General features: G+C 36.1%; 2 protein-coding genes across 7 annotated transcripts; one reads left to right on the top strand and one right to left on the bottom strand.

Moving 5' to 3' along the window:
• Positions 1-3,282: 3,282 nt before the first annotated feature.
• LOC111405084 (nuclear poly(A) polymerase 4-like) lies at positions 3,283-10,785 on the top strand. Of its 6 annotated transcripts, none has more exons than XM_023033796.1 (13): positions 3,284-3,909; positions 4,004-4,081; positions 5,447-5,554; positions 6,437-6,499; positions 6,582-6,743; positions 7,822-7,935; positions 8,037-8,099; positions 8,198-8,527; positions 8,615-8,779; positions 8,909-9,775; positions 9,994-10,070; positions 10,176-10,209; positions 10,322-10,785. In XM_023033796.1, the coding sequence occupies exons 1-12, from the start codon at positions 3,763-3,765 to the stop codon at positions 10,198-10,200; spliced, it is 2,199 nt and encodes a 732-aa protein (XP_022889564.1). In that variant the 5' UTR covers positions 3,284-3,762; the 3' UTR covers positions 10,201-10,209; positions 10,322-10,785. The 6 variants fall into 6 exon arrangements, with proteins under 6 accessions (XP_022889559.1, XP_022889558.1, XP_022889564.1 ...); XM_023033794.1 differs by having other exon boundaries at positions 10,173-10,209; XM_023033791.1 differs by having other exon boundaries at positions 3,283-3,909; positions 9,994-10,209.
• A 4,173-nt stretch (positions 10,786-14,958) lies between these two features.
• LOC111405041 (auxin-responsive protein IAA7-like) lies at positions 14,959-19,238 on the bottom strand. Its single transcript, XM_023033731.1, has 10 exons — positions 19,145-19,238; positions 18,925-19,061; positions 17,643-17,713; positions 17,512-17,545; positions 17,282-17,401; positions 16,888-17,126; positions 16,091-16,365; positions 15,745-15,892; positions 15,450-15,514; positions 14,959-15,282 (listed from the first exon to the last, which is right to left on the bottom strand). Exons 1-10 carry the CDS (start codon positions 19,236-19,238, stop codon positions 15,254-15,256), a joined length of 1,212 nt encoding a protein of 403 aa, XP_022889499.1. The 3' UTR covers positions 14,959-15,253.
• Positions 19,239-22,511: the final 3,273 nt, after the last annotated feature.

The following is a 22,511-nucleotide window of genomic DNA, read 5'->3' as shown; positions in this document are numbered from 1 at the left end:
AAAACTGTCGTTGAGTCCCATAAGGAATTGATACACCTTGTCAGTCTCTTGAATTTCAACGAGGGATTTAGAGGCCCTGCATGTACATGGATTCATTTGCTGTAAGGAGGCTAGTTCATTCCATAACTCCTTCAATTTTCCATAGTATGTTGTGATGGATTGTTGTTCTTGGTGAAAATTGGCTAAATCCCTTTTCAATTGGAAGATCTTTGTACCATTGCTTTGTTGAAAACGAGTTTCTAACTCGACCCACAAATCGTTTGGTGTGGCACAGTAAAGAAGGTTGCCTGTAAGTGATCGATCAATTGAATGTAGAAGCCTTGACATTATCATGTCACAGCACCAGTCCCAAAGTTGTGCTGCGGTATCATCAACAGGATGTTTGATGGTGCCGAGGACAAAGCCTAATTTGTTCTTGGCATTCAAGGCACGAGTGATTGCTCGATGCCAAGCCGGGTAGTTGTCGCCGTTAAGAGGTGTGTTGACAAGAATTTGGTTTAGTTGGTCTGATGCGGCATATAGTATGGAGAAGAAGCATCTGTAAGGGATTTGTTGGCATCCAAGATAAGGGCAGAAACTGATTTGGCCATGGCAAATGCAAAGGTATGAATTTGAAACCTAACCTTGCTCTGATACCATGTTAATTTTCATATGGAATGAAGCAATTTTCATTAATAGAGCAAACGTTACATTGGTGAATATATTACATTCATAATCTGCTATATATGGAAAATATTAATCTAGGACAATACGGTCTATAAGGAAATTAGAATCCCTGTAATTATGCTTAATACTTAGATCGCCTCTTTGCAACCTAAATTCAACCTACACGTTGAACATTCCGTTAGGAGGCAAAGGTCTCCGACCGAAGGAAAATGTTCAATAATTATTTGTACTTCGATGGTCAAGTCACTGCTGGAATAATATATATAGAGTGCAAGGGAAAATAAGGTAAGGGAAGTGCCTAGAGGAAGTGAAATCTTAATTCAAATGTGGAGTTATTTTGTCTATTTTTTGAAGATGAAGTGGGCCAAGGTGGGCTTGGTAAAATGAACCAAGCCCAAGCCAAGATAAGCTTAGTTATTTCAATTGATCCAATCCCTTTGACATAATTAACTAATATCAAGTCACCCAACGTGAGACCATCGATCACATGCAAGTTTAGTGACGGATTCAGAAATTATTCGACACGGGCTGACACGTCAAAAAAAACAAAAAAATCACACACACACACAAGTATAATATATATATTTTTTATACTCAAATCTTTCTTTTTAATTAACATTTGGGCTGGAGGGACGGACTCTAGCACAGCCTCACCCGTCCCTAAATCTGCCATTGCATGCAAGTTAGGCAAGTTTTTGGCATCAACACAGTACTTAAAAGAGAGCAGAAGGGGAAAAGAGAGAGAGAGAGAGAGAGTTTGAAATCTTATTTGTTTGTCATTATTTTGCTGATTTTTGTGTTCTCCGCACTGTTTTCTTAATTTTTTTTTCGTTGTAAAGCAAAATGAGAGTAGTTTGTTCAATGACTTACAATGAATCAAATAAGTAATGAATTAGAGTTTGAATTGCTGTCACCCCGATTTTTGTTTTTGTCCACCACAATATGAAAACACACAAATTGAAAAATATTTTTGATAAGCGCACCACATTTATTTTACAAATTTAATCCTAGTCTAGTTAGAAAAAGAAAAGAAAAGAAAAGAAAAGAAAAGGAAAGAACAACAAGAAGAGGAAAAATTTGTACCCCAGTCATTCCCTTGCCAAGTATTACCCTCCATTGTCATTCCCTTAATCTGCTTACTCTCCTCCACCAATGTAGGCGCCACCATCCCCAAAATTATTTATTGCGAATCAGCAATTTCCCTTGTACAGAGGAATTGCTGCCAGGATTTTTCCACAGCACCATTCGTTTGATCTTCTTTGTTTCTTTTCTTTTTTTTTTTTTTTTTTTTTTTTTTTTTTTTGCCATTTTCTATTGCACTGGGCCCCGCATGGTGCCGACCAATGTGAGGAGTCTGTAATTCCTCTGTACACATGGATTTATTCTTTAAAAAGTAATGTACTTGTACCTCTTAACTACGAATGAATATTTATTATAGGTGAGAATCCATGTTGAATTAGGTTAGGATGTTGTAACCATAAGTCATACACGTTGCTTCCCCGTGGATGGTAAGAATATATAATATAGTTTTCTTGTACGATAAATTCATTCAATATATGCACCTACCATCCTCATCATGGTAAAATTTATCAAAGTAAGGTGCTCCACTTATGGAACTCTATCAAGGTTTACCTAGCACATCATAGGACTACGCGAGGTTTGGCGAGGGCAAAACTTGGTCACATCGCCATCCATGCAAAAATCATATCGTATCACGTGAAACTACAAGGGGCAAGGTCAATAGGCCACATTGCCTTGCCGTAATTAGGCAAATAGCGTGAAAAATATCAACCATACTAGCGTAACTAGAATGATTTATGTTGATACTAGTGCTTAACATGTTTAAAGTTTAACGAAACGCAACAATTGACACAAAATTGGTTAATTAAAAAAAAAATACTGTTAGCCGAATGAGATTTTGAAACAATAAAACTACTTAGTCATGTTTAAAAATAGAGAGTGTAGAGATAGACTAATGTGTCAGAAAATGATTGAATGTTTTTGTTTTAATTTTTCAAACTGTCTAATCATGCGTTAACACGTATCACATCTGGATTTGAGCCTAAATTTGAGCATGAATTTATAACATGATTGATATTGAAAACCATGTCAAGATCCCGTTTCCATTTTCTTCATGTCTTGAGAGGTTGAAAATGTTATTTCGAAAGGGGAAAAAAGCCAAAACCTCTTAATAACCCGAAATTACATATTTAAATGTTAGAAAATTCACATTTCAATTTTCATAAATAAGAACAGTATGAATTAAATATAAGTTAGTGTACGATGGTCAAGTTTTGAAGGAAGCATTGCACCTAGGCGCGACAAAAATAATAAAATTGCTGGTTAAAATTTTTGTTTGGGATGCTATAATCGAAAATTAAATTAGAACTAAACAAATTGTGAATTTCAATACGATCAGAATTATTATCCAATTAATTTTAGTTCAATTTTGATTTTTATTCGATCTAATAATTCTGCTAACTTCTCTACTATTGAACGTCTACAATTTTTTATTTTATTTTATTTATTTATTTTTGAAAAAGGTGGAACTCAGAAAATGCAATTAGAACCGCGTCAGTACGCGGAAAGGAAACGATACAGAAATCAATGAATCGGTGGGCGAATAAAACAGTATTGTAAAAAAAATCTCTCCCCTAATTATATTCTAATTCCTTGTCCCACCGCTACTACAATCTCGACTTGCCATCTTCCTCCACAATCCCCACTCGCACACCCCCACCAAATCTCCCTTTTCTTTCTACTTCTGGATTTCTCTGTCAATTCAAGAATTATAGGGCTTGGTTTTCGTTAGATCTGTCAATTTAATTGCCCAATTTTGAGTTTTTTCGTTTAATTTTTTAATTTTATTTTCTGGGATCCGTTGCTTTCGTGTTTGTTGAATTCATTAGGGTCTCATTATTTTGAGTGTGATCTGGGTTTCAATTTGTTGAAATTCTGGGAAAATAAATTATTTCTGAGGCCGAAAGTTAGGGTTTTATGCAAAGTCAATTATTATGTTTTGGGGTTGGATTATGTTTTTTTGTTTGATTAAGAGTTAGGTTAGGGTTTTGTTTGAAGATATAGCGTTGAGGAGAGATGGTGGGATCGGATGGCTTGAATGTTTCGCCTTCCCCGTCGCAGCAGATGGAAAAGCAGTTGCCGAATCAGTGGGGAGTGACGAAACCTTTGTCGCGAGCGGGACCCTTGGAGTTGGATATTCAGAGAAGCAAGGAGTTGGAGAAGGTTTGGATTTTGAATTTTTGTTTAGTTTATCGTTTTGAAATTGAAATTTCTGTTTCGTTTGGGATTCTGATATGTTGTGTTTGGTGGATTTTAGTTTTTGGTGGATGCGGGACTATATGAAAGTGCAGAAGAAGCTGCAAAGAGAGAAGAGGTTCTGTGTCGACTAAAACAGGTGTGTTAGTTCATGAGACCGCGATGCTTTTGTTTGTGTTCGAACTTACATATTGTCAATGAGGGACTGCAATTGTAATTTATCAGTATTCAATACATAAATAATTGGACCGGAGATGATTTAATTAATAAGAAGGGGGAAAATAATTCTACTTAAAAAACGGTATACTAGTCTGAATTACTGGTTAGCAGAATAGTAGGCAACCTAGCAGTTTTGATGAAAATGGGTGGGTCAAAACGGGTGATCGATGATCTAGACGTATCCACTCATTCATAAATGGTTAAGAGCTTATAAGATCTTGTTTCAAGCTTAACCAAGCAGACTTAAGCCGTTTGAGACAGTAATGGATGACTAACACATAGAAACTACCTATTTTAGCATGATTTAACAGGTCTGAAAATGAACAAGGAGTCTTCTAGTTGAGTGTGTCAATTCAAAGAAAGGCGAAACTTCTATTGAACTATTCAAGGGCTTTTACACCAAACTCTTGTGGCCATTTTGATCATGGAAATTGCGTGCGATGCCAAGCATAAGTTGAATTCTGACATCTTGAATTCATTTGTGATTTGGCAAAGATTCTCAAACTTGAGCTAAATAATTTTTTTTCCAGTAGTAATAGTTTATATGTTACTGTCTGACTTAATAATGAATGTGTGTAGTCTACATGACAAATACATATTGTTGGTGTCTGATCTTAAGTTGCCTCCTCGGACCAAGTGTGGACCCAGTCCAAAGTAATTAAAAAAGCTTAACTGTCAGAAAAGCCATGCATTTGAGGTAGGATTACAGGGGCCTTGCCTTGTCAAGGTGGCCAACACTGCTGCCATTTGCAGATATCATTATGAGTAAATTGGACGAATGTTTCCCACTAACACCGCCATTTCCACCAATCATAAGGAAGTAATTGTCTAGGTTGCAGACAATGAAGACCTAGGATGCAGGCTATGATTTAGGTGTCATGATGGTCTGTCCTCGTCGAATTCTCGCACTAAACTAATGGAAATATCGCTAATAGGCAACAACACACATCTAGAAAACGGACATGGTAGCTCGACAAGACTGAGGGCGGCAGGCTCCTGTCCTAAGGGCTATATAAGGAAGCAAAAGCTTCCGAAAGGGAGGCTGAGCAAAACATTCTGTGTTTAATACATTATCAAAGATCACTCAATGAAAATCATCCGTTCTTGACTATATTCCAGCAATTAAACACAATTATTTTATCAAAATTCCATTAAGTTGATTTAAAATTGCCACGTAAGTTTTAGTCATCAAAACATATCGATGTTTTTATGTTTTGTCATATTCATATTAACTTACATTCTTGGATCTGGACGATATTTATACTGGATTGTCGTTTGCATTTAGATTGTAAAAGACTGGGTGAAAGAACTTACGCGCGTGAGGGGGTACACCGATCAAATGGTGGAAGATGCTAATGCTGTTATCTATACTTTTGGTTCATACCGACTTGGGGTAAGGAGCTCCTAAGTCTACATTAGTGTTACAATCTTTTTGTTGGATTATTATGCTAGTTTCTTATCTGTTTTTTTAGTTTAAATTCGAGGTAAAATGATTACTTAGGTTACATTAAGTTGCTATGTCGAGTTCTAATTTTCACTGTGTTTTCATGTTCGTATAGTTAATCAAAAGAAACGAGTTCGTTTTGCTGTATAATTTTCGAAAAAGATTAGAGTAGTTGTTGTTCTCGTTGTATTTACAGCATGTTTGGGAGTGATTTTTTCTCAAAAAATTAATTTTTTGACCGTTATTTCACTATTTCTATCGTCATATTTGATTTCTTCTCTCACAGGTGGACCTCATTTTTTCTCCTAACGGTCAAAAAATCAATTCTCAAAATCACTCCCAAACAGGTTCTTAATATCTATGCTTATTGTAGAGGTGGTGGTGGATTACTAGACCTTGAAAAATTTCTGAGGCCATGTATGAAAGGGTGGACTTGTTGGGTTGTGTTCGGAGATTTAATTTAGTTTTTTGCTGTTTATTTGTATAGCAGCAATTGCTGATTGTGCTTTCCTTGAAGTATAAGCTTCTTGTGAAGTGTCTTTGATTCTTTGTTGCTCCCATTAAATTTTCTGTTGACATCTTATCTGCGGACAGATTTATGCCATTTTATCTGCACATAGGTTGCTCTAAATGATTGGTTCAATTGTATCTTCTCTTTTTGGTTTTTCACGCTATAGAAATGAATGTAGGTAATCGTGTGCTCAATGGCAACTTTTCCTCTCTCTCTCCGTGTGCATCTCTCTGTGTGGTACTGAATTTGGATTCCTCGTGTCAGATGCCATTTATCTTTTTAGAAATTTCTTGTAACTATTACGTTTGTTTGTTTTGAAGGTACATGGCCCTGGAGCTGACATAGACACCTTGTGTGTTGGGCCATCTTATGTGAATCGGGAGGTAATTTGTGATTTCTTTATTCCATTTCGGAACTGGTCTGTGTAGTTTAAAAATGTACCGATGTGGAACTTTTCTTTGCCAGGAAGATTTCTTCTATGTACTCCACAATATTTTAGCCGAAATGGAAGAGGTTACAGAACTCCAACCAGTACCTGATGCTCATGTTCCTGTTATGAAATTTAAATTTGATGGAATATCAATAGATCTTCTTTATGCAAGCATTTCTCTTTTGGTCGTCCCTGATGTAAGTTTTCCTTTGAACTCTATAGTTAGATTTCCATTTTACAATTTTTGGCCTCATAATAGTTTAGTTTCTTGCAGACTACTTGAATTTCATCGATAATGGATGCGTTGTTTGTTGTGAAACTTCCTTTTTTCTTTCTTCCTTGTCTTCTTATTAAAACAAGGCAATGCAAAGCATACTTTCTTTCCCCCTTTCCTTTTCATCCAGATTCCTTCCCTTTCTTCCTTCCTATATGTAGTGTTATCTTTTTCCTCTTACTGCATATATATATTAAATTTAATTATGCTTTATGGAGACTGGTTTTTAACTTGTTAGACTTTGATGAATCAATCTTGCTCCTCTCAATAACTTATGTGACCTTGAGTATGTTTGTGTGTTCATCTGTAACTTATGCTATGTTTTTAATTGTATTTCCTCTTTTACATGTCGTGCCTGCTTCTTGTTTTTCTTCCTTTCTATTACAGCTGGTGAGGTTTCATGGTCATGACTCTAAACTTGCATACATTTTTTGTGTTTAAAAACTGTATTGTCCAACTCTTGCCACATTGTTTGTGTATCAAATTTTACATTATTTAACCCTAACGTAAAGGTCAAGTAGGCCGTCATAATATGGTACTTGGATTTGATTTGATTTGATTGGAGGGAAGAAGATGGATAGATAAGTAGGCATACACACACAAGGGGTCAATATCCACCTATAATTTTTGTTGTATATTGATCATGAGTATCCATGTCTTTGTTACACTAGTTTTTCTTATGGCTGATGTAGTGAAATACACATGAACCCTACATTAAAATTGAATAGGTATGAGAGGTTTTGTATTCAGCTCTTACTGCATCATAACGAAGTTCCATATTTTATGTAATTCTATATTAGAGAACCATGCTTTGCACCTGTATATAATCAATATAGGGAAGATGTATAGTAGTATATTGCATTTAGTTGAACAGAATATCAACTTTGGTAGTGCTATATTTATTTCTAACTAAATTCACTGATTTGCAATTTTAAACATGATTTACATTGCATGTGGCAATTTTTAAGTGTTGTTGTACTTGATCACAAATTTATGGGCAGGATTTGGATATCTCCAATATGTCTGTTTTACATGAAATTGATGAGCCAACTGTGCGGAGTCTTAATGGCTGTCGGGTTGCAGACCAAATTCTTAAGCTTGTTCCAAATATTGAGGTGAACATATGCTTACATGGTCGACAGTAGTTTAATTTTGCCTGTACTTAAGCAAGTTGATTTGAAATTTTAATGCCTAATTATCTTATAATTTCTTTTAGCATTTCTGTACAACTCTGCGATGTCTAAAGTTTTGGGCTAAGAGACGTGGTGTTTATTCAAATGTAAGTTCCCTTGTGTTTTAGAACGTCTCTCCCTTTTTTTCTCCATTTGCTCTGATTTCCGATATTTACTGTTTGTTGTCAATAATTTTGTTTTTTAGGTGACCGGATTTCTTGGTGGTGTCAATTGGGCCCTTCTTGTTGCTCGGGTTTGCCAATTTTATCCCAATGCAAATCCCAGTATGCTAGTGTCTCGCTTTTTCAGAGTTTATACACTATGGCGTTGGCCAAATCCTGTGATGCTTTGTGAAATAGAAGATGATGAACTTGGATTTTCTGTATGGGATCCACGTAAAAACCCTTGGGACCGCAGTCACCAAATGCCGATTATAACACCTGCGTACCCATGCATGAATTCTAGCTACAATGTTTCAACAAGTACTCTCCGTGTTATGATGGAGCAATTCCAATTTGGTAATAAGATTTGCGAGGTCCGTAAACAAAGTCTAAAGCTGTTTGTTTGTGCAGTATCATACTAGTATAGCTAGCTACAATTGTGCTTTCTTGTACATATGCAGGATATTGAGCTGAACAAAGCTGAATGGAAAGCATTGTTTGAGCCTTACCTGTTTTTTGAAAGCTACAAGAACTATCTGCAAGTTGATATCATTGCTGCTGATTCTGATGACCTGCGTGCTTGGAAAGGCTGGGTTGAATCTCGTTTGAGGCAGCTGACTTTGATGGTAATATCTATTTTTCTGGACTATCCATTGTGATGGGGGGTTTTGGTGATGTTTATACCGGACTTAACCTAAAGATAAAGATGTAGCAGATTTTCTTTCATATTTATGCTTTTTATCCGATAATTGCAGATAGAGCGGGATACCTATGGGAAATTACAGTGCCACCCTTATCCTCATGATTACGTTGATCATTCGAAGCAGTGTGCTCATTGTGCCTTTTTCATGGGCTTGCAACGGAAACAAGGAGAAGTTATTCAGGAAGGTCAGCAATTTGATATTCGCCAGACTGTTGACGAATTCAGGCACCAAATAAATATGTACATGTACTGGAAACCTGGAATGGAAATATACGTTTCTCATGTTCGTAGGAAGCAGATCCCAGCCTATGTGTTTCCTGAGGGTTATAAACGATGCCGACATCCTAGGCCCATGAGCCAACAGCAGCTTGACAAGGCATCTAGTGAGGATGGTGAGGCTTGCAGGACTGGATCTGCCGAGAGACGCCTTAAAAGGAAAAAGGAGCTCGAAGAGATGGAGATGAAGCGCGAGAGTCTGGAAAAAAGACAATCTATTAGCCCTCAGATGCGAGATTCAGCCTCCCCCGACCTTCTTTGTTTAAGAAGTGCTAATGCATTGAAAGGGTATTCCCTGATTGAATCTGAGACTATTAAAGAAGGGCCTGAATCATGTCAGCCTATTGGTGGAATCAGTCCACAAGTCATCCCATGCTCTGGATCTAGTGGGGGCAAGATGCAACATCATGAGCAGGATGCGGAGGTCAATACAAATATCACCATATCAAACGAGGGAATGCACAATGCAGAAACTTTCGATGCTGGGTGCCTTCCTAATGTGAATAATGGTGGCAACCCAGAAATCAACGATCAAGGGTTCTTACAGGGTGATATACGTGAGGCTAAGTCAAAGCTCCTTTTGGATGGTGGGCGCGAAAATGTTGCTGGTGTTTTTGAAGACGGATTAAGGGAGGAGTTAGAGGTTTTGGATTTAAGTTGTCTTTGCCCCTTACCTAGTCTATTCATTCATCATTTCAAATATCCTTTATTTAACTCTCTTCAATATTTAGGTTGACAGAGAATGTTGCGACATTTTTCTGATCCTATGATCCTTGAGCATGGTCATATTAGCTTAGGATTAGGTTTTTTACTTGCATCACATTGATTTAAATATTTTGCGCTACTTCTGTTTCTATGAAGGCTAATGGGCAGCATGGGATGGTGCTGAACTCTGGAGATGTAGTCGGTTCAGAACCTGTTCAGAAGACGGTGATGAGGCATGTTGATAGAAATTCGAAACTTTTGTATATTTTATTAATGTCGGCATACTATTTTTGTCTTTATGCTGCTTTCTCTTGTTCTTTTTGCTGTTTCTATAGCAGGCTGGGTCTTACATCAAGTGCCTGAAGATTACAGGTCAATCCATGAAACTGTGAAATAAATGCTGAGTTAAATGAGACAGAAAGCCAGCAACTCGGGTAAGTAATATGTTCATTGCTGGCTTTCATTTTTTTTCTGATTTTTCCAGGCAGAGGTCTGGATTTTCAATCTTCGAAGACAGGAAATTAAAGATCAATAATCTGAAGAGCTCCCATGGTTGCTTGAATGCCTTGTATATAGTCTATAGCTTTCTCTAGGCATGCTGTGGTGCCAAAGTTGTTCAGCTTTTATGCTCCTAAAAGAGACTGGGGACTGTATTACATTATTTAGGTTTGGTGGGTGTTGTGGGAGTATTTTAAACTGATGGGATGGAATTCTGTTTGTGAAGACATAGTGGATAAAGATGTTTTGGGGTGTAAGTGTTCGTTGGTTTAACGAGAGGTTTTAACTTGGGTTTCTTGTACTTTACCTAGACTTAAAAACTTTGTACATTGCTAGCCTGTAATGACATTTCGTCCCTCTTTGTGCATGCGCTCAATGCAATGAATGGTCGAACTCTGTGTGGGCAGATTCTAACAATTGTTATATGTTACGGCTCATGTTTTCTTTGGACATGTTTAAGTATGATTGTAACGTGTATGAAATATTTTATTATTTCTTATTAAATGTACATTGCTTGAGGATTCATTAGTGTAAAATAAGTTTTTCATTATTCAGATATGGCCACGACCATGTAAATTTATCATGTACAATTGTTGATTGCTTATCGTTCTTAATGAAGTCATGTTCGGTTACATGAACTTGTATTTTCATTCTGCGACTAATCAATCCATGGATTTTTTATGGGAAATCATGATTCGAAATTATGATTTTCTTAGCTATATAATAGAAAGGCGCCGGCCAATTTAATAGAAAGGTTATGGTGGAAGTATTTTTACATCGTTGGGTGGATAAATCACTCTAATTTTGTTTTGCCTAACCTCAATGGACCGACGGGTCTATGACGAGGAGCTGCAATGGGATTGGATTTGGACCTCTCCTTTACGAGCCTCCATCCTCTACCGTGTTGTGCGGACACTATAATTTTCTTCGACGACGGGCTCAAAACCAATTCTTGAACGAAGAATCAAAATGAGTCTAGTGGAGAAAAAAATGGTTAATTCATTATGAGAGAACTTTCTGTTCAGTTATAGTTCTTGTTTGATCCCCATTAAATTAAATTACATTACATTTCAATTTTCTCTTTTTTATTTTCAACCACACAATCTTCCATAAAATAATATTACACGTAAATCGAAAACTTTTCCTTATTTTTCAACTAAACATTTTTCTAAAAAATACTATTCTTCCCATTTTTATTTTCAAGTAATATGGATCAAACAGGAGCATAATGGTCCAACCTAATTTTCTCGTTAATTTATAGAATCTTCAATTTAATTATGCCTGTCTTCAGATTCATAATTTAAAAAAAGAAAAGAAAGGAAAACTTCCAATATTGTACATACGGAAGAGAGAAAATTCCTTTTCACAAAAACAATAGAATTCAAAGAAAAATGCAATACTGTTTATGTCAAACATTTCGTTCTGAAATCCGCATTTGATTTCCATCCTTTTTCTCATTTATCTAATTTGACTCCTTCAACCAAAAAAATGTTCTCTCTCCTCTCTCACTCTCTCTAATTTCATTCCTCTGTTCGGTTCTGAACCCATCAGAAAGACATTTACTGGGTGCACTTGAGAGAAGGGAAAAATTAAAGGAAAATTAACAATGAAGGAGGGAATGGGGAAGGTGGCGGCAGCGGATGAAGTGCTCCGGGAGGTGGGCAGGGGCCATGGCTATTGTGAAAGATTTTGAAGAGAAATGTGGGACTCCCGATATCAGGCTTAAGCAGGTGGCCGACGCCATGGCGGTGGAAATGCATGCCGGGCGGGAGCAAGCTGAATATGCTCATTAGCTATGTGGATAATCTCCCAACATGGTACATACTGCATTTTATGATCACCTTGTTTATATGGATAGATTGTGTGAAATAGAGTAAATTTTGTGTGTGCTCTAGAAGTAGGAAACAGATCTATGTTACGCCGGGTTTGGTAATAAGGATTGGATAGAATCCCATACTGTTCAGTCCTGTTGATCACAAGTACTAAACATGCATTTAGAGTATGAGGATGTGTAATCGTACTAAAATGGATATGATAAGAAATGAAATGTGCAATTCCAAAGTGGCACGGTCCTCTGACTAAATCTGGTGAAAAAATTAGCAAAATTTTCAGTACTTGATGATAAAATCAACTATTTTTCCTTTAAAGAAGAAGTCAGGACAATGTGTCAATATTGAAGTAAATCTTTCATAATGCAGATGTAGAGAAAATATTGATTCTTGATTCGGTTATTAAACTCATTAGTTGGATTAGTTAGTGAGTTAGAAAATCAGTTAGGAGCCTTTGGTTCTAACTAATTTTCTGGTAGTTGTTGTAACTGAATATTAGATGTATTTTCTTGTAAATCTCTACATTCCTTTATCCGTAAATAGGATAGAGGGCTATATACGTGAAGTGTGAGCAAGAGGGGGATATCTGTAGATAGAGAAAGTAAGGTAGTGTGAGATAGAATTCTCTGTAACACAAGTCCTTGTAAACTTTCTGGTTATTCCCGGTTGGGTGGTGAGTGGTGGTGTTTTGGGTAAGATAAACACTATGTAATATTCTTCTTGAATGGCAGATTGACTGGGGGTTAAATTCCCTGCATTGGTTGATGAAATTTAGTCCCTAAAACAAGCTATTCTTGTGTCCATTTATCTGAGTTCTTTGCTGGTTTTATATTCTGCCATTTCTGCTGCATTTTCTCTCCTGCCTGTCATGCAAATCTGTGAAGATCATTGTTTCCTGGGACATAGGAGATTGGTAAAAATCCTAATAGCAGTTTACCAATATGGAATGGGGTAACTTTAGGTCATTGACGGAGCATTACCATTCAATGGATCTCAAAATTTTAAATCCTGGTGAACAGGTGACTAATCTTTAATTCTTGTTACAGATATTTGAGAAGATAACTTCTGGCATGTAATTTGAGAGAAATTCTGCGGGGAGTTCTACTCAAGATAGCTGAAGAAGCTGCATTTTGTGGGGACGAAATTCCTGCAAAACTTAAATTTTCATTTGTATTGAGGTATTCCCTGAAGACCATTGATTTTTATTAAGCTAATTGCCTTGCTCTTATTTTATAAACGGATGTCTGTTTAACTGCATTGATCCTTATCCATTACTTCCTTCTTCATATTAATTTTCCACTTGTAGCTTTTCTGAGTTTATTTTCTACACTTTTATATTCCATATGGAGTCGATACTTGGGAATAAAAGTTAAATTCTGAGCTAGAAAATATGGAGGACGCCTGATTTTTTGGGTAAGATCCATTGATGTTTCTTGATTGCTTCTTCTATTCATTGTTAGATATTCAGTTTCATGTCGTGTTATAGAATGTCTTTCGTTACAATTACATCTCCTTCCCTTTCAGATATCTAACACTTCCCTCAAAAATAGGAAAATCTTAGTCAAGCTCTGCAATAGTGTTGTCACATGTGGGGCTCGACTTGCTGCTGCTGGAGTATTGGGTGTTTTAAAGAAAATGGGACGGGATTCTATTAGTGAGGGCAACAGGGCAGGTTTGGGGCAGGGCGCAAAGGCGGGGCGGGGCGGGGTTTGTTGCCCCGTTTAATTTTTTAAATTTTTTTTACGTTTTCAAAGTTTCGAACTATGTTATTATTAGAGAATAACATACAGATTCAAAATGAATTTTTAACGGATGAATTGTTTAGAAATAAAATTATTTTTATTTTTTTTCATAGGCTTGGGTCCCCATTGGGGGTAGGGCCCCGTCGGGACGGGATGGGGCAAGTTTTTTTGCCATCCCTAGATTCTATGAAGGAGCCAGAGAAAACAGTCATAGTCGTGGACGGTGGATTGTGTGAACACTACTAGGAGTATATAAATTAGAAGGTGCTTGGATAATACATTGTGTGAGCTAGTCAGAGAAGAGACTACATCAAGCATTGTGGTCGAGCACTCCAATGATGGTTCGGGCATTGGCGCTATACTCCTTGCAACCACTCACTCATTTTGCCTCGAAGACAAGTCTTGAAAGTAAGAAAAAAGTAACTTATCTTGGGATTACCTGCTATTCAATGCTATTCTTTTTGTCTGACTGTAGTTTCAAGTATTTTTCTACTCAAGCCATTATGATATGCCCAAATTTCATAGTTTAGGATTGATACAACATTAAATGTAAATGTGATAACCTAGGAGCTACCTCGGGTTGGAAGGAAATACTTTGTAGCATTGCCTTATGCGGTGCAACCGTCGAATGAGAAGCTGTTCTCTCATCAGGTGGCCTACCTTCACCCAATGAGGTGAGGCCACTTCGGGACTTGAGATGGAAAGAGAGCAAATCAAGTCTCGAAGTGGTCTCATCTGATTGGAGGAGGGTGAGGCCACCCAATGAGGTGGTTAATCCTTATTCAACGGTAACATCTCGTAGAACGATGCAACATTCCTATCAAAATATTTCTGGTTAGATGCCAATTTCGCCTTCTAAAATTTTACTCCTACAACCACGTTGGTGACAATAAATTTGATAATTGAACAATATTACATGATTTCTAACTTGTGCTTGTCTTAGTTTGGGGGTCCTCACTTTTAAGACAGTCGAATGTGTTGAACGAGTTAAGACTACGTCGTACCTCTAGACCAAGATTCAGGAAATCCTGGATACGAGAAAACAGCTATATACACCATAAAATATACTGTTGATTGGCAGTGTATATACAAGAAAACTTGTGCAACCACACATTCAACCTATTTTCTCCACACGAAGAAAAGGTTGAAAACTTCAGGGAAAATAAAAGTCCCGCGTTCTCAGAAATGCAATTACAATGTAGTTCAAATATTACTACAGGTAACCAATTTACTTGGTTTAACATAGAAATTGTTTCGAGAAGTTCAGAATAAACACAAAACAGTCTCCTAAAATCATTATATAGTGCTCGGTTTCTCATCCGTTGTTCTGTATCATTTTGTGAAGTATCAAGAGAGCTTCTCGTGTTTCCTCCCACCTGCAAAGAACAATGATCTTATTTTATTAGAACTATTTATGTCGTAGTGACATGTTTGGTAAGAACATAATTGGATTAAGGGAAAAAAAGCTAATATCTTGTCTATTGTATCGTCAAGTACTGTCAAGTTCAGCATAGCAAACATGGCCTAAGAAAATTAAACTCACGGCAGAGTGTAGGGAGTTCGGAGCTTTTCAGTACACGTAATCTCTTCACACTTGATACGAACATGCTGCCAAGATCATTAAGAAAACAGATTAGAAGTTGGAAATGTACAATAAAGTTCTGAGAACTCGACTGATACGAACTAGAAATACGAAAGGAGATACTGGTGGACAATATTATAGCAAGATAAATGTATAGTACAAGACACTTCAAGATTTAGGGATTTAGGATTCAGAAAAGACTAAGCCAAGGGGAAGAATGATATCAGGATCATCTCCAGAGAGATATGACGCTTACTGCCAAGGAACATCCCCAATAAGAAGCCTGTCCCCTTCATTATCTTCATAAACTAAGGTATATTCTCCACTTCCATCCAATAAACCTGTAATCGCTTTCCCTCCATCTTCCTCGTTCTTGATTCCACCAGTCGAAAAGTTGCTTTGAGCTACACATATAAACGGAAAACAAAGTCGAGCAATCAAATATCTTTCAGACTAGATTACACCAAATCTTTTGGCCATTCCATATAAGTGAAATGGTTGGTTATAAGCAGTCTATAGACAAATCAGCAATCTGACCATCTCAATTAACTATATTATGATTGAATCATCGGGGAAAAAAATATAATTTATGCATGGAAAACCTGCAAGAAGGCCTCTAAAGAGTTCATCAACAGCAGAGGAGAGCTTTTCATAACTGTCATGTTCTTTAAGATCGACTTTTCTTCCTATGGGAACTCCATCCATGTTGATCTTCACAAGCAAACTTTTAGGGGAATTTTCGGTAGCTTTTTCACTGGAAATTTTGCTGCCAACCACATTCTGCGACTCTGAGCCGGGTTTAGAAGAACTGCCACTTGCGAGATTCTTTCTAAACGAACGTATAGGAGGCCATCCGACTACCGGTGCAGGAGCAGTTCTGTTGCTCGCCAACAGAAAATAACTTTAGTATGGAGAAACTAAACTCATTTAGCTTCATCAACGTCATAAATAAAATAGCCTTGTTCCTAATATATTTAGAGTCCACTACATGAATCCTTTGCTCGTTCATTGATAAAAATCAATTTACAGAAAACAGAGGGTGACTTGGCCTATATACAATTCATGATGGAATGTATATAAAACTCTACCCACAAAAACACAGCTCAGATAAAACACTTGACAGGTTAATACAGGAAAAAAAGAGGATTACAAGGATCAAGGACAATTATAAATATTATGCTGATGATATAAAAAGGGCACCTAATATCAAGAAACAGATTAGCATGAATATTAAATAGAGAAGAAGTTTAAAATTTTAGTAATAAATAGATCAGGATAGAGATTAAAGAAAATGAAAATGAAACGCATGGTCCACAACATAGGAGTAAAAAAAACAGTGAATATAACTCTGTTCACAAGAAAAAAAACAATCAAAAGAGGTAAAGAAAAGCTGAGGCACCTTTTCTGAGCACTGCTGCTGTTAGGCACAGCTGTATTAGCTGCTGAAAATGTCTTCTTTTCTGCTCTAGTACAATTGGGCTGTGAGGATTCCTTCAGCTGGCCATGTGCTTGAAGAAACGGCGTCGTTTGCTGCTGAGAATTCACTTGGTAGCCTGAAGAAGATGACCGTGGAGAGAAATATCTAACAGTGTCGTTATTTTTTATGGTCCAGTCTCCATTTGGTGGACCAAGNCCATTTTTTCACAATAAAATTAAACTAAAAGGAACTTTTTTTCAAGAATTTCAGCTCAGTGATGACATATGTAGCACGGAGTTTTGCTGCAAAAGAGGAAAAAATTGTATACATGTATTAAGACCTTCGATCAATCTCAGATTACAACGCTTAAACTAACTTTTAGACAAGCTGATGGAAGAGGTGGAACACAAAAGAAGGGAATTGTAAAGATAAAGGAAAGTCTTGGAAAACCACCAGAGAGAGAACAGAAATAAAGAAACCCCGGAAACGAACCCCACTAAAACAAAGAAAATCTCAAAGAGAAAAGCAGAGGTATGAGAACTTATAAGCTATTTATGGCTTCTAGATTGTATTCTATCTTTTTCTTTTATGGCTTTCTTTTAGCACGCTTAGAACGAGAATAGTATCTCTCTTTCTCTCTCTAACAATCATATAAACACACACAGGAGCAGAACCAGAGAGGTAATTTTCACCCAAAGGACCCTCAAAACAGGAACCGAAATTGGAGAACAATGCACGCAACCACACGCCTCCCCAAAGTAATACTGTTGTTCAGCTCAAGAAGTAAAGCACGCTGACCACTCTCTCTCTAGAAAATACAGATATACATACAGTGAGAGAGAATGTGTGTCTCTATTATACATATATTTGCCTACATCTGTGGCCATAATTAGGAACACACTCCCCTAAAAGGCTAAAAACATCCCCCTTCGCTCAAAGTGCGTCTATGCTAAGAGACCTAAAGCTAGGCTAAGATTATAAAGAATGGTTCAGTGAGTAGCTTGTACCAGTGAAATTCCTTAAAGAGTCTATTTGTGAATGATTTTGAGAATTGATTTTTTGATCGTTAGAAAAAAAGTGGAGTTTACTTGTGAGAGAAGAAGTGAAATATGACGACTGAAATAGTAAAATAACGATAAAAAAAATTAATTTTTTGGGCCAAAAAATCACTCACAAACAGACTGTTAATTACATTTGGTTAATTAAGATTCATATAGTCTATTTGGAAATATTATTAGGAGTGAAAAATAATTTCTTTTTAAAAATGTGGGACTAAAACATGAGAAAAAAATTATAGATCCACGCGTAGAATTATTCTATAAAGAGAGTGTGCGATTAAAAATGAATTTGATGAAAAATAATTTTTAAAAAAATGTCAAACAAACATTGGAAAAAGTGGAACTTGGACTCAAGGGTCATAAGTTATAAAGTTGATTTTCGCTAATTGTTATTGAAGTTCAAGTGAAATTTTGAATCTGATGTTAATGTACTTTTTGATTCATTTAGTTAAATAATATTAAATGATTAGCAACATCATCGACTCGAGATTTGATGTCAGCATACTCGTGTCCATGTCTTGAAATTATGGATATTCAAAATAAACGCCGAAAAGTCATAAATTGCTCATCTTAACGCTGGTTCCAATTTTCATCATTAATAATAATAAGCAGAAAAAGGTCAACAAAAGGAACAGATTGCTTCAACTGCCCTTGGTTCACATGAATGTTTAACGTCTAATACACTTGATAGATAGTGCTAATCAAGTTATACTTTAATGATCAATTTGCAATTTTGCTTCAACTCCGGTGACCATCAATAAATATTAAACTTATAACCCATACGGTTATATTATTTAATAAACGTATAGTTTAAATTGATAGTCAAAAGTTTGACTTATTTTCTTGAAATTATGTTCAAACTGCTTCTTTTCTAAAATAAATAATCATCGTAAGCTTCTAATTTTCATGTATTCACGAGCCTTCACCTGTCCACAATTCATGCATTTCTGTCCTTTGGGACATGATCCAGTGGTGTAAATGACGGGAGTGAAGTAGTTTCAGTTTTGCTGGTAGCCGCAGTGTGAGGGTTTGGTTCTTGAGACGTGAAATTGAACTCTTTGTGGGCACCAGTATACGGGCAAACTTTTGTTCCCTGACCTGTTATGGCACATCTCGCAATTTACTTCCCTCACGATGCTCCAGAGGCGGGACGGTGAGGGCCTTCAAAGTTGGGATTCAACCTTTTTTTTTTCCATGCATCTCACGAATGGGGCTAGAGCAAAGATATGAAATGGACGCTTCCTTGGTAACACCCAATACAGAATATGCTACCATTAAACGATCTTTGCTCAATTGGAGTAATCAAGATTCGGGTCATTGAACATTGCAACAATATGATAATATGACTATAATGCCCTTGGATGAATCTAGAAGTTATGTAGTGCACAGGGGCAGCCTAGCAAAAACTATTTTAGTCCAATTGGTAGGTTTTGTTGTTTCCTTAAATGTCAAACAAACCAATGGGAGCACCCTAAAATGTGCCAAAAACCGGATTAACAGACCTAATTGATTATCGCACTACACAATCTCTACTAAAAGTCAAAATAAATTAAATTTTTTACACGTGTGGATGTCATTCTACGTTAGTAATGTTGACGATCACTGTAGCTCGTAGCTAGTTTATGTCAATGAGGTTGGTTTGTGTCTCCATCAATCAAGTGTACACTTTTTTTTTTTTTTTTTTTTTTTTTTTTTTTTTTCTTTTTTTTTTTTTTTTTTTTTTTTTTTATCGTTTATTTTCTTTAGTTTTTGTTAGAATCTGCCCATAGTTTGTAGCTCGATTAACATAAAAAGGTCCATTTGTTTATCAGTGATAATTAGATATCGTGATTGTTTATGTTTCTTTATAATTTTTTGAGTGGTAGAATATCGTAATAATTGTGAATTTCATAAAATATTTGATTTTAATTTAACTGGAGCCAACAACGCAATTCAATTCAAGAAAAGGTTAATTTCGGTCCCCCGGTTATAATTTAATGGTGTAAAGAATAGGAATGAGGATATCTCATACCTTGTTGGCAGTCACAGTGTGGGGGGTTCGATTCCTGAAATATGGAATTGAACTTCTTATAGGCGCAGTGTACAATCAACTTTTGTTCCTTGACCTGTTGAGGCACATCTCACAATTTATCTTCCTTACAAAATTCTAAATATGGGACGATGAGATCTTCAAGATTGGGGTTCAACCTTTAAGAGAAAAGGTTAATTTCGGGATTTGCGGACAGCTCGGGTTGGATACTGGGAGACGCCAACCCCTTACAATCTGACTTTAGCCCCGTAGTTTGTCACACGTGTTAGTATCATAAGTGGTTGCTTTTGATGTGGGTCCTTTTAGCTTGTGCCAGCGCGTGGAAGGCATGTGATTCTTTCTTGTGCTTTTGGCCTCCGACCACCCAGCACTCGATTGCGAAGTCGGCGAATTAATACCCACCGGCGATAGTGACGCGTGAAGTGAGTGTAGTTGAAATCTTTAGGCTTTTTTGAACCGTCAAAATCGAAAATCGCGGTTAATCGAACCGAATGGGACCAAAAAAATCGAACCGATGGTGCAATGGGACGGATATGATTTTTATTTTAATGAACCGGTTCTTGACGGTGCGGGTATGATATTTACGTCGTCGAACCGAAATCGAATCGATTACCCGCTAAAAAAAATTGAATTGATTATTAGGTTTTACGCTACTTTTCTATCTAACCCAAAACAAAATCTCCCTCCCCCCAATTACATCTACATGACTCAGCCGGCCAACCCACTTATCATTTGCTTATAACAATAATATTAGTATGACATTATATAAATGCAAACCCTACACTCCACAAACCACAAACTCACGCACGGCTCTTTTTATTGTTAATTTTTTTTATTGTGTGTAGAAAATTCTACTTCTTCATCATATTTTAGAGCTTGTGCAACGTTCAAAGAGAAAAAAGCTGACAAAGAAGTATATTTTTTTATTTAAATTTTAGTTAAAACCATTCTAGAATAGGTAATATCGTTGTATTCTCTACTTACATTTCTTATTTACTATATAGGAATCAATTTTGAGTGTTGATATATGCTAGTAAGATTTGTGGGGAAGAATGAATCAATTAATTTCGATGCACAATAATGAATGAAGGAAAAGTTTAGTATTGTTATATTTATAATATTGTTTGTTAAATTTATATTTTACAATTGAAAATTGGGATAATGTTTGTATTTTCGTTTAAAATATTGTGTTTTTGTTTTCATTGACTTTTTTCATAAATTGTTTTATATCAATTTGATGGATGAACTTATAAAAAATAATTTATTTTCATGGTTATTAACCGAACAGAATCGTGTTGAACCGAGATAATAATCGAACCGATTTACGTAATTATGGTGCGGTTATGGTATGGTCAAAAAATTGGTGGTGCGGTTATGGTTTTTGCCGAACCGACCCATAACCGAACCGTTGTCAACCCTAGCTTTTCTTTTCCTCTTTGGGTAAATTTCACCAGTGGTCACTAAAGTTCCATCAAAATCTCAATTAATCATTATACTTTAGCTTTGTCACAATAATTTATTTCACAATTTCGTCACTTGTTCTCTCAAATAAATGGAACTTACTTAGTTAACATTCTTTTACGACGAATCTTCTTTAGTAATCACTACTAGCACACCGATTTATTAATACGTCATGTCATTTAAGTGTTAAAATTTTAAAAAATAGACGCCATTTATCCTTTTTATTTTAAAGAAATTTTCATAACATTGATGTAATCATTTTCATTTCTAGGATGTCAAGCAGTTGCTGCATGAAAGATAAGTTGTGGTTTAACTATCAATTAAATAATTTTCGCTAGTTTAAAAAATGGTAAGTTATAAATTAATAAATTTTGAAATTATTTCAATTGAGTAATCACTTTCTAATTAATTTTAAACAGGTAACTACAAATATATATATTTTTCAATTAAAGTAATTTTATCATCATAAGAATGCTTAGTTGATTACGTGCAATAAGTAGAACTTTAGTGAAATAAATATTAGCCATCATGTCATCGATTCCCAGAATTGATCCTTGTCGGTCCAATTAATGGAATTGAATAAGGTTATTCGATTGAAATCAAATTAAAGTATAGTTATTCAATTAAATAAATTTAAAATGCGTTCACTTAATTGATATTAAATAAAATATAATTGCTACGAACGAAATTAGTTGTCTGTACAACGAAGAGACTCGTGGATCTAATTTCGAAGAGGTCGAAGCTCTACAGACCTTAAAAAAATATAATTGTCATCTAATCTAAATAATATTTTGAAAAGAAGGATGAGGAGCTCAAATGTTTTTGCCCTTATTGTCATGTTGGAGTGGTCACGCGCTCACTAGTTTTATTTTAGTGTTGAATTCGATACTTCGCAGTACAAAGTAGCATAAATATCTAAAGTGATCCACGTTGTATATATAACAGTTCATCGCAAATGGAGATGGGGACAAATCGAACGGCCGTAAATCAATTCCTCTTTTTAAATTCTTTTTCTTTTTTATTTTAAAATAGGGACGTGGGAGGCAACTCGTGATCTT

The sequence above is a fragment of the Olea europaea genome, chromosome 12 (assembly GCF_002742605.1).
Source record: "Olea europaea var. sylvestris chromosome 12, O_europaea_v1, whole genome shotgun sequence".
Classification (NCBI taxonomy): domain Eukaryota; kingdom Viridiplantae; phylum Streptophyta; class Magnoliopsida; order Lamiales; family Oleaceae; genus Olea; species Olea europaea.
Note: the sequence above shows the minus strand (reverse complement) of the source record. Positions and strands in the feature narration are given on the sequence as shown.

Bases quoted from the DNA above. Each gene is read 5' to 3' on its own strand.
- LOC111405084 (XM_023033791.1), top strand. From the start codon at position 3,763: ATGGTGGGATCGGATGGCTTGAATGTTTCGCCTTCCCCGTCGCAGCAG. The intron at 5,555-6,436 runs GTAAGGAGCTCC...TTTGTTTTGAAG, and splicing joins TTGGTTCATACCGACTTGGG to GTACATGGCCCTGGAGCTGA. The intron at 8,780-8,908 runs GTAATATCTATT...CGATAATTGCAG, and splicing joins TGAGGCAGCTGACTTTGATG to ATAGAGCGGGATACCTATGG.